Source organism: Myxine glutinosa, chromosome 4, assembly GCF_964187855.1.
Source record: "Myxine glutinosa chromosome 4, kmMyxGlut1.1, whole genome shotgun sequence".
Classification (NCBI taxonomy): Eukaryota; Metazoa; Chordata; class Myxini; order Myxiniformes; family Myxinidae; genus Myxine; species Myxine glutinosa.
In genome coordinates this window covers 173,171,468-173,184,233 of record NC_136264.1, presented here as the reverse complement: position 1 = coordinate 173,184,233, position 12,766 = coordinate 173,171,468, and the positions used below count along the sequence as shown (strand labels likewise).

The 12,766-nt window shown below is 43.5% G+C and overlaps 1 protein-coding gene across 1 annotated transcript in view; it reads right to left on the bottom strand.

The window, feature by feature from the left end:
* LOC137425496 (protein diaphanous homolog 2) overlaps positions 1-12,766 on the bottom strand; it is a 525,447-nt gene that overhangs the window by 342,038 nt on the left and 170,643 nt on the right. Inside the window, exon 16 of the mRNA XM_068113997.2 lies at positions 4,605-4,722. Within this exon, the coding sequence (XP_067970098.2) occupies positions 4,605-4,722 (118 nt within the window). The remainder of the gene's footprint in view (positions 1-4,604; positions 4,723-12,766) is intronic.

Sequence of the window (12,766 nt, the reverse complement as noted above, 5' to 3'; positions counted from 1 at the left end):
TGAATTGAATAATACTTACACTGATTGCTTACACTCTTATGCTAGTCAATGAACCTTACTTCATTTTACCTCTATAAGAGTGATACTTGTGGAATTAGAGCAAGGTTAAACTGATCGTAGGGTAGTTGGACAACACTTGAGAAAAACCGGTAAGGGAATAAAGGGAATAAACGAACAGGAAAAGGAGAGAGACAGAGACAGAGGCAGAGAAAGAAAACACTGAAATCACCAAATAAGAAGGTTGCTTCAGAAGGTGGTAATAAATAGAATGGGTTTGGATGGGGGCTGCTTGCTTGAAGCCTTGGAGGGAAGAGTGGGAAAGACCAGCCTATGGAAGGTGGTTCAATACATGGGAGAAGCTTGGAACAAAGGAGATGTGTGCAATAAGCCTGGATTTTGGAAGTTTAACCAGCAGAGGGTTACTGGAAACGGAAGAATGTGTGCATCCATCGTAGCAGAGGGAGCAATTTTGGATAATTGACAATCGCCTGCAATGTGAAAACAACAGACGTTGTGCTTCAACCCCATCGTGGAAGATTCCACTAATGTTTGAGAGCTTTAGATTTCACAGAATGCAGGGCAGACAGATATGATTGTGGGGCACCAGCCCATGGAGGAGAGCGGTACTTCATTGAGCTACGGAGAATGACCCTGTAGACTGTGAGTCACTCTGGTTTTCCAAGGAAATACTTGGATTGACAGAGGATGCTCAGTCTGTGGCTGGATTTGCAAGCCCGATTTGCTATATATGGTTGGCCATTCAGGAGAGGTCATGGCCATTGGTGAGGACAAGCTCAAGACACTGAACCTCTTGCAATGGCTGACCAAGGAATTGCATTGGTTAGTTTGACGATTTTTTCAGAGCAACGAGATGAGACTGTTTTTCTGGGATTGAAGGATATGTTCATTTATCAGAACAGCAGAGAATGATGCAGCCGCAGTGTGCCTAGTAGTGGGATTGTATACTGTATGACATAATGTGGAGTCGTTTGTAAAATCCATGTTGAACTGGCATTCGACTATATAAAATAAGGCGTGTGTGTGTGTGTGTGTGTGTGTGTGTGTGTGTGTGTGTGTGTGTGTGTGTGTGTGTGTGTGTGTGTGTGTGTGTGTGTGTGTGCGTACAACTGATATTTATAGAATAAAAAACGGCTGTTCCAGTCTCCACCAAATCTTGCATTTGTGCTTGGGTTACCCATGGTCAAGTCATGGGGACAAAATAACCATTCCCCACACCACTCCCCGAGAGGGTGGGGAGACACGATTTTCACCTCTAAGCATGGCACAATGCAAGTGGTTTACTGACCCCTGCTGGAGAGAGCGAGAATACTAGCCACGACACAATGTAGTTGTCCCACCTCCCAAACTATCCCCCTCCCCCACCAACCTCTCTTGGAGGGGGTGGATGTTTCTGGTAATAAAAACTTTGGAAATAGTTGCAAAGGTTGCCAGCTAAAGGTTGGCTATTTTTTAAGTAAAATTATACAGTGGCCCACTGTTAGAGCTTATTTGTTGTCATACTGTCCTTTGTGGTTACTGAGTTATTTGCTAGCATGCTCAGTAGGTGTTTCTTGACCGTGGCGATATAACTGCTTCTTCTTTCAGAATTTGTGGCAAATGGATGGAATGATACATCTAGGTTTTCAGGACCATTTGAGCATCGTACTGCTGCATAACTCACCATAATAACTGACGATATTAATTGGCTTCCCTCAGGATTTTGACAACAAAATACAGGCTGGCTTGATCACCAATATTGCGATATACTCAAAGGTCACACGGTCATTGTTGTTCAAGTTCCACATTCATAATAGTGTTTTAGAACTTACAGAAATGGAACTCAAAGTATGAAAAAATAAAAATAAACAAGAACGGCACTCGGTAGAGCGTATACCTCCGCCAGGCTGAACAGTTTATGTTTTGTATCCACCGATAGGCCGGATCTGGATTCGGACCTGAACCAAAATCGAATCCGCTTGTTCTCATCACCTAACCAACTCATCCACCAAGTTTTGTCACAACTTGTTCACAACCTTTTGAGATATCCATGATATATCGTTTTGGCTCCATTTCTCATTGGTGAAGAAGCTCTTCAAAAATTAAAAATAATGATCTTGTATCCGAATCCATATTCAGATCTTCACCAAAATCGAATCGATTCTTCCTTGTCAGACACCCAACCTCTCCACCAAGTTTCGTCGAAATCCATCCATAACGTTTTGAGATATCCTGCTATATGTTGGTTTTAGCCCTATTTCTCAATGGTGAAGAATCAGTCGAAAAATTAAATAATTCTCATAAAATTATGTGTCGTTAATCATGAATAATTCTCATAAAATTATAATCATTTCGTTTTTGTCACATACACTATCTCTCCACCAAATTTCGTCCGAAGCTGTCCACAACTTTTGGAGATATTTTGATCCCAAACAAACAGACAGACAAACAGACGGGTGAAAACATAACCTCCATCCACCTTCGGTGGCGGAGGTAATAATAGAAAAAGAAAGAAAAAATTGTTGATTGAAAAGGAACAACTCTCTGCCCTCCCTTCCCTCCTTCCTCCATCAATAGGGAAGGCATGGAAGTAGTCAAGTGTCCTACGAAAGAGATACAGGAAGTTAAAGTTGATAAATCAGATGGATGAGCAGGTGACCAATACCAGACAGCTCAATAATCATCATATATGATGCATCTCGACCCCAATGTGTTGGGAAAGGTATTTTCATTCGACGTCAGATACTGACGTCATGCGACTCACTTGAGTCAACCCAAATGATTAGAAACTAGATATCCTATTTGTTGAGCTCCAGGCAAGAAGGGAGGGACGAAGAAAATGAAGGATGGGAAAATGTTATACATTAACATGATGGGCATAAGCATCATGGGTAAGCAATTTGCTCAATCTCACCTCATGACTCCCATATTTATGTGCACCGTATTGTTTTGGCGCATTGTCAGGTGAAACCATGTTTGATCACAATACGTGACGTCACCATCCGGTGCAGCTATATTGCACAGAACTTCAGACTTACCATTTACCATTAATGTTATTAATTAATTAATTTTACCAATTAATTTACCAATAATTTACCAAACAAAATTTACCAACAGATTTTACCAATAATTTTAAACTTACCAATTAATTTACCATTACCATTTACTTACCAGGCTTACCATTGGGTAAGCGCCGTTCTCCGAACAGGATTGCAAAACTAACCTCAGGACCCGAAGAATGTCAGAGCCATCACAAACACATGTTCGACGCAGCAAACAAAATGGCTTTTGTACTTGGAGCGGGACATGTGCATACATCAGCATACATGTTCCTCAGGAAACGAGACCCGGTTAGAATGCATAGCTGGAGAAAGCGGTGATCTTTTGCTCCCATGTTAATGAGCGAGGAAATGCGATTGATCCACGTTCGGCTCAATGCTTTCCTTAGCTGCCGTAACCTGAGTGCCTCACGTTGCCGTAACTCTTCATTTCTCACTGGTTTGGCGATCGAAACTGCCATTATAGGCCTGCAAACAGGGCCCTTTATTCACAGCACATGAGGCTTCACCCACTGCCTTTGGACTCCCTCCTCTCCATTTAGGCCTCCAAAGGCAACATCAATGCGGACGACTCTGCACGTGAATTAAATCCAGTTTTAATGATCTGGTCAAGTTGTAAATAATATATGCACATGTAACACTTTTTGACACCTCTGATGTAACACCTGTGATGTGATACCTGTGATGTTACATAATATATGCACATGTAACACCTGTGATGGATGCTGTGAAGAGGAACAGGTTGAGATGGTTTGGTCATGTGTTGAGGAAGGATGAAAGTGACTGGTTCAAAAGAATGATGGAAATGAATGTAGAAGGAAGTAGAGGACGGGGAAGACCGAAAAAGACTGAGAAAGACTTGGCTAAAGATGGTGGAAGAAGAAATGCGGGCAAGGGGGTTAACAAGGGGAGATGCAGAAAATAGGGCAAAATGGAGAAGATCGTCATGGGGACCGCAAGGCTAACCCCCGCTCTAGCAGGGAAAATGGCCTTAAAATGCATGTTGTGTTGTAACACTTTTTAAGAATGAAAACAGACTTACACTTGAATCGGGTTAAAGTGGATAAAAGGACAATGGCTAATTTACATTGAAAAAAAATATGAGAAAAGGCCAAGTTTTAGGCCATTGTGACTCCTTGAAATGATAGGAGTGGGGAGGGGGGGGTGTGGGTGGGGGCAATTAACATAAAATATTCCATTCCCAGCTTAAAGGGGTGTCATTAAATTTTCACAATTACACTGGCTAATTCGATTTGACGGTAAGATGCCACTAACTGCCGATCCATTAAGTTGCTATAAAAGCGTCCACTAATGCAATAAGCCCATGTTGGCCTGTGCAGTTAGTGCCGACAGTAATGCCGTCCCAGCTCCAAGAACAGTGTGAAACGACAAATCCTAGGCCTGCTTTATATCTATAGATTTCAGCTGTTCTGCCAGTGTAGAGGACAGATAAACTGCAATACCCTTAACCCCATTTGGCCTTATGAAGTAAACAAACAGAGTTAAGGTACATACTTGCCTTTGCCCACCCCTTACATCAACACTCACCTTTCGGGGCCTGTGCTGCAAAGGTATGTGCCAATTTGCTTAAGAAATCAGTGTTTTCAAACTTCTCCTCCTTCACCTTGACCCAGAAACTGTTTGGCTTCAGCTCTTCTGGACGGATCTGTTGAAAGAGACTATGTTTCAGAACAGTGGCCTTGCAGCTTGTATGAATGCACAACTATGGAATACCGATCATGTGTTGCAGAGCGATGTGTAAGACATTCCATTAGACAACAAGATTGAAAGTCGTTTTGAAAGATGGACGCACCACAAGAGAAATTGACAAATTTATAGCCCAGAAATTCATCTTACCAAAAAAGGGCCAAAAACAGAATGGTACATTTTCAGAAGATCAAATGTTGAAATGCAATACCTTGGGATGCTAGAACACTTTCCAAGTAACGGAGTGCCTGCTAAATTTTAGTTTCTGCACAGTATTGGTGCAAATGCAAACCATTAACATTTATACATAAGGATGAAAACATCACCGGCTTAAGTGAAAAGAGAATACTGTGTATGTGCGTGTATAAAAATATATATACAGTCACGTGAAAAAGTAAGTACACCCCATGTAAAGTTTTGACTTTATCAACATATTTCAACATACAGCTATTTGATCTTCATTTCAACAATATTGATCGATAAAGGTGATTTAATATAACAAATATCATGAAACATTTACATTTTGTAGTCCATTGTATAATTTAAATAGACATAAATGCAAATTTCGCACGTGGAAAAAGTAAGTACACCCTTGGCTCTAATAGGTGGTATTGCCCCCTTTGGCAGAAACAACCTCAAGTAGACATTTCTTATAACTGTCTACCAGTCTCTGACATCGACTGGGAGAAATTTTTGCCCACTCCTCCATGCAGAACATACACAGTGCGTCCATACACAGTGCGTCGTGCGTCCATACACAGTGCGTCGTGCGTCCATACACAGTCATGGTCAACAAAAAAAAGCAGAAAAGTTACTAAATCTTAGCTTATTCTGCACAGATATCCTAAAATCTCCCAGACAATATTATTGGCACCTTTTAGAAGTTGTTAGAAATATTTAGATTTCTAGCAGGTGATTCACCTTTACTTTGGAATTGAACTAACCTGTGGTGAGTTGCACGTGCCTGCAATATAAAAATCACTCATTTAACCAGTTTGAACAGAGAAAAGGAGTCATGATGCTGTTTTGTGTCACTGTGTGTACCTCAATAAGCATGGCGAAAAGAAAAAAAACCAGAGAATTGTCTGAGGAGGTCAGACACAAGATTGTGGCCAAGCATGGACAATCTCAAGGCTACAAGTCCATCTCTAGAGATCTTGATCTTCCAGTGTCCACCATACACAACATTATCAGGAAATTTAAGGCCCATGGCACTGAAGCCAACCTCCCTGGACGTGGCCGCAAGAGAAAACTTGATCGAAGATTGCAGCAAAGGCTTGTTTGAATGGTGGAGAAAACACCTCAATCAACTGCCAAACAGATTCAAGCTGACCTTCAGACATAAGATATGACAGTTTCAAATCGCACCATCCGTCACCAACTCAATGAAAGGGGGTTCTATGGTAGGAAACCCAGGAGGAACCCACTGCTGAGAGAGAGACATAATAAAGCCCAACTGGAGTTTTCCAAAGCACACCTGAATAAGACCAAATCCAACTGGGAGAATGTCCTGTGGACAGATGAGACCAAATTAGAGCCTTTTGGTAAAGTACATCATCTCTATGTTTACAGAAAACAAAATGAAGCCTTCAAAGAAAAGAACACCTTGCCGACAGTCAATCATGGAGGAGGTTCAGTGATGTTTTGGGGTTGCTGTGCTGCCTATGGCACTGGGTGCCTTGAATGTGTGCATGGCATCATTAAATCAGGAGATTACCAAGGAATTTTGGAGTGCAATGTTCATCCCAGTGTCAGAAAGCTGGGTCTCAGGACAAAAGGAATTTGAAGGAATGGTTCAAGACCTCCAAGCCTCCAAAGCCAGTCGCCGACTGGGCATCCTCCGTCGTGCGAAGTCCTTCCTTGGCACACCTGAGCTCCACACTACATACAAGGCTTTCATCCGCAGCTCAATGGAACACTGTTCCCTCCTCTGGGCCGGTGCTCCTGCCTCACACCTAGTTCGGCTTCACGCTGTTGAAACCAAAGCTTTCAGAATGATTGGAATCTCCTGCGATGAAGCTAACTCCGAGGGCCTTTCACTTACTCACCGCAGGCAGGTTGGTTGTCTTTCTGTCTTCTACCGACTCCTCTCCGGCCTTGCTCCCCCAGCTCTCTCTGGGCTCTGTCCCCCAAATATTCCTACAAGTCGCACAAGATCCACCTGCAACCCTCTTATGGTTAAACTGTCAAAATCTAGACTCTCTGCTCACCTTCACTCCTTCATTCCTCTTTTCTCCCGCGTCTGGAACAAACCCCACTCCCTTCAATCCCACTCCTTCCTCCAGGTTTTTAAAACAGCTGTTCACCACAATCTCTTATCTTCCCCCATCCAAAACCTTGATCTTTTCTACCCCCGCTAATTTCACCCCAGATCCACTTTTTTGAAATACCAACTTTTTTTCCTGGAAGTTCTTGTAGTATCCTTCTGTTTTATACTTCTCACACCCCCACCCCGTTCCCACGCCTCCTCCCCCCAAGCCCTCTCCCTCCCACAGATCTCCCGATGTCCCTGCTCTCAAATGTTGTGTTTGTGTGCTTCCCCTTCTCTCCCCATCTTGTCTACTGCTCCCCTTATTATATAGCTCCCCTTATTATATACTTTGTGTGTCTGTTTTGATTTTTTGTGTGATAAATGTTAGCTCTTTCATGAGCCTCGATCCTGCATACAAAAGAAAAAAGAAAAAAAAAGTCTTTCACATGCCTTTTTGCAAACTCCAGACATGCTGTCACATGCCTTTTTCTGAGAAATGGCTTTAGTCTGGCCACTCTCCCATGAAGCATAGATTTGTGAAGTGCTGGAGAGATTGTTGTCCTACCAGAAGGTTCTCCTATCTCAGGCAAGGAACTCTGTAGTTCTGTCATAGTGGTCATTGGGTTCTTGGTCACCTCCTTGAACAAGGTCCTTCGAGGCCGGTTGCTCAGTTTGGTTGGATGGTCAGCTCTAGAGTCTGGGTAGTTCCATATTCTTTCCATTTCCTAATGATGGAGCGCACTGTGGTCTTGGAAACTTTCAACACTCCACAAATTGTTTTATACCCTTCCCCAGATCTATGCCTCCTCACAATTCTATCTCAGAGTTCTACAGACAGTTCCTTGGACTTAATGGTAGAGTTTCTGCTCTGACATGCACTGTCAATGTCGGTCCTCATATAGAAAGGTGTGTTTCTTTATAAACATGTCCAATCAATTGAATTGGCCACAGGTGGACTCCAATCTGGTTGTGGAGGCATCTCGAGGATGATCAAAGGAAATTGGATGCACCTGAGCTCAAGTTGGAGTATCGTAGCAAAGGGGTTGAACACTTATTGACTCAAGACATTTCAGCATTTCATTTTTGATTCAATTGTAAAAAATTCTACAAAAAAAATGTCGATGGGTGTGAATACTTTCTGAAGACACTGTACCTCCGCCAGGCTGAACTATTTACGTTTTGTATCCCACTTAGGCCAGATCTGTATGCGGATCTAAACCAAAATGTAATCGCCTTGTTCTTCTCAACTAACCAACTCATCGACCAAGCTTTGTCATCACTCATCCACAAAATTTTGAAATATCATGGTATGTATAATTTTGGCCCCATCTCTCAATGGTGAAGAATCACTTGAAATTATTGTATCTGGATCTGGATCTTTACCAAAATCTAATCAATTCGTCCTCATCACACAGACGTGTCCTTTTCCACAAAATGTCGTCCGAATCCATCCAGAACATTTTTGAGATATCCTGCTCACGGTCAAAGAAACAGACAAACAGACAGACAGGGGTGAAATCATAACCACCGTCCACTCTTTGTGGCGGAGGTTGACAGAAAATTGAATTCAACGTGAACGTGTGGATGGATATACCTGCACCCACATTAGATGTCAATCCAATGCTTTGTTTGTTCTCAATTAAAAGTCACGTGAAAACTAAAATTCAGGTGAGGTCAGATTAGATGAGAAAAAAACAACAACAAAAAAGTCAGATGAGAGAGAAATGAGAGATAAGTATAAGAGAGAGCATCAGAAGCTTCAAACTGGGGTTAAGTTCTGCAAAATTATTTTCAAAAGGCACATGACCATTGACTTGTTAAACCCAAAATTAAATTAGTTCGTCTTTGTATGACAATCCATATTTGTGCCAAGTTTGATTTAAATTGCTTCAGTGGTTCACAAGTTATTTTAGTAACAATGGTTTTCAATTGCAGATCACAAGACCTTCGACCTTTTGAATCCTAAATAGCATCAGTTCATCTTTGTATTACAGTCAAGACTTGTCCAAGTATAGTTGAAATCCTTTCAGTTTTTTTTCTTGCATGCAGAGTCAAGGCTCATGGAAGAGATAGAACACTGAACGGATCACCGTGAACAAACTTTAGTCACAACAAAACAAATATAATTTGTGCCAAATTTGGTCGCAATCCCATTAGCGGTTTCGGAGAGGAAGTTTCAAGTGTTTACAGATGGACTGACGGACGGACAACACACCATCGCATAAGCTCCCCTGAACTTCGTTACAGATGAGCTAAAAAGAACATGCCCCGACCCCAGGCTGAATGTATGTAGGGCACTCACAGGTACTAACGTTGGACACCACAGAAAGAAACAACATCACTAATATACAAACAGTAATATACAAACAGGTTATTTTCGAAGCTGTCCCGATCTTCACGCAAGCTCGAAGTTAAGTAATTGTTCACAATTGTATTTTTGTCGAAACTGTATTTATCTTACGTGTGTGTACCTATAGTGCGTCCCTTGGAAGATTATCGGTGTTAATATTTTATACCTGTATAGAGTGGTCGAGTATTTCGTGCCACGTTATATTGCGGCCTAGTTCTTAAAGCTTCCTACCTGGAGGCTTTGTTTTCTCTCAGCGGTCGATTGTGGTCCTTCTACTCTCGTTCTCTCAGTTTTGTCCCAGTCTCTTCACCCCATACTTCATTGTTTAAAATGTTAACTAAAAAAAAAAAAAAAAAAACATTTCCTTCTTTGTTCTTTTCGTTCGTTCATTCTTCGACCACGTGTTTCACCCCCATTTCACCCCCATTTTTACGCCATTCCCCAGATGTTTTGCCCTGTTCCTTTTGCTGACACCTTTTGCCCTGTTCACGTGACTCGTGGTTGTCCCTCTAGGCTCCCTCTCACCGTTGGTATTTTTGTGAATATTAGATTGTTCTTCTTCACGGTTCTGTTGAAATATGTTTAAACTTTCCCCTGCAGTGTTTTATTCAGTGGTATATTACTGCACACTGTTTTTCTTCCTATTTCAAAGGCTCTTTTCAATTTCCTCTGCAACTCATTCCACTTCAAAAAAAATTCAATCTCTTATAATTCTAAATAACTACATGCTCTAAATTCACATTCATTCCACCCCTCCTCCATCGTTCCTAAACGGATCTCCACCTTGAAAATCACAACAAACCCAATTTGTTATAAATGCTCGTCTTTCATTAATCATCCACTTTCTAAACTCCCCCATTGCCCCTCCCCTCCAAATATCCCCCCTTTCCCCTCCCCTCCTAAACTCCCCCCTTGCCGCTCCCCTCCTAAACTCCCCCCTAACCCCTCCCCTTCAAAACTCCCCCCCCAACCCCTCCCCTTCAAATCTCCCCCCCCCCCTACCATCCCTCTCCAATTCTCCCCCCTCCCACCTCCTTCTCAAAGCTGCCTCCTCCCGACTTCATCTCCCTTCTATCTCATACCTCCACCTCCCCCAACCTTCTACTTTCCTCTGCCACCCCTCAAAGAACCCCTCACTGTACCTCATCCCATCACTATCAAACCTTTCGTCCTCATCCTTCCCTTTCTTGTAACTCTTCTGTATTCTCTGACACACTATCAACGGCGCTTCCTGCCTCCCCCTCTCATCCTTCATCTGCCCCGACCCCTCCCCTTAAATCACCTCACCTCTCCTGAACCCGATGCTCCCCCTCTCCCCTCATTAACGATATGGACCTCAACCATCCGGGGCCTTCGATCAAACCTGATTGATCTCTCCATTCAGGTTGCTTCTGACAATCCAGACTTGATCTGCTTAACAGAAACTTTCCTCCTTCAAGATGTCTCTGATTCCTTAATATCTCTTCCTGGTTACTCCCTCCTCCAATATGATAGACCTGAGCCTCGTCCTGGTGGTGGGGTTGCTATCCTTATCAAAAACTCTCTTCCTCACTCTCCTTGCACTGCCCTCTCTCCACCCCACCCCCAGGAGTACCTCTGGCTACGGCTTCCTCTCCGCTCCCACCTTTTGTTCATGTGTTCTGTACCGTCTGCCAAACAGTGATGACTCCATTTACATGTCGCTGTCTGACAACATGGACAAACTTCTATAAACTCATCCCAACTCTCTCTTCCTCATATGTGGCGACTTCAACTGTCATCATGCCAGCTGGCTGGGTGTGGGTTCCCCTCTCACCAGCCATGGCATCTCAGCAAAGGACTTCTGTGACTCATTGGGAGTGACACAATCTGTCAATTTCCCGACCCGGATCTCAGTCAATGGAGTATCTTTTCTTCTAGACTTGGTTATGACAAACTTCCCTGCAAATGTCTGCTGCTCTTCTTCTGCTCCAATCGGTTCTTCTGATCATGTGCTTGTTAAAGTGGACATCTCTCTGGCCATTCTCAGAGAGCCTCCTCAGCGCCGAGGAGTCTGGCATTTCACTCAGGCCGACTGGCACGGGCTGTAAGCAGCCATCAATCATCTGGACTGGTCTCCCATCGCGACTGCCTCTGACATCAATTCTTCCTGGGAATTCATCCAAAGCAAACTGCTCTCTCTCATACACAGATTTATCCCATCTCGTCTTCAGTTGTCTTACCCTTCCTCCCGTCCATGGTACACTGAATCGTCTGGTGAGGCAGTTGCCCTGAAACAACTTGCCTTTGCCTCTTGGAAGGCAAATCCAAATGAAGGCAATCTCAGTTCCTTCCACCAAGCTCGGAACAAGTGTGTGTCTACCCCCAGGAGTGCCAGGAAGCACTATCTCTCCACACTCAAGAATGAACTCTCAAACCTGTCTCCTTCCTCCAAACCCTGGTGGCGTCTGGTCAAATCCATATCTGGTGTTTGTTCACCCTCCATCCCCTCCCTCACCTCAAATGGCTACACAGTTGACACCGCACGTGACAAAGCCGAATGCCTCAACTCTGTGTTTGCCTCAAAATATTGTGTCCCAAACCCATCTCTCTCTGTTCCCACCATACCCAGCCGAACCAAACTGCTCCTGGACTCTGTGTCCTTCTCTCCTGACAAGGTGGAGAAGATTTTGTCAAAGCTCGACTCTGATTCTGCAACTGGACCAGACGGCATCAGCTCACGGGTCCTAAAATCCTGCTCTCCCGCTCTGTCTCACCCTCTCTCTATTATTTTCACCCTCTCTTTTCCTCAAGGTCATCTGCCATCTGCTTGGAAATCAGCCAACATCACCGCTTTGCACAAAAAAGGTGCAAAAACAGATCCTTGCATCGACAGACCAATCAGCCTTCTCCCAATTATCAGCAAAGTCATGGAATCCATCATTGCTTTGGATATCAAATCCTTCCTCTTCTCCAATGGCTTGATCTCCGATCATCAATTTGGATTCAGACCAGGTCATTCTACTCTGGACATGTTGCTTCTGCTGTCCCAACAATGGATGGAGGTCCTCAATGCCAAACAGGAAATCAGAGTCTCTGACAAACCAGACGTAATCTGCTTAACAGAAACGTTCCTCCTTCATGATGTCTCTGATTCCTTGGTATCTCTCCCAGGTTACTCCCTACTCCGGTATGATAGACCTGAGCCTTGTCCTGGAGGTGGGGTTGCTATCTCTATAAAAAAAACTCTCTTCCTCACTCACCCTACACTGCCCTCTCTCCACCTCACCCCCAGGAATACCTTTGGCTACGGCTTCCCCTTCGCTCCCACCTTTTGTTCATATGTGTGTTGCACCGTCCACCAAACAGTGATGACTCCATCTACATCTCCCTGTCTGATAATATGGACCAACTTCTATCTACCCATCCCAACTCTCTCTTCCT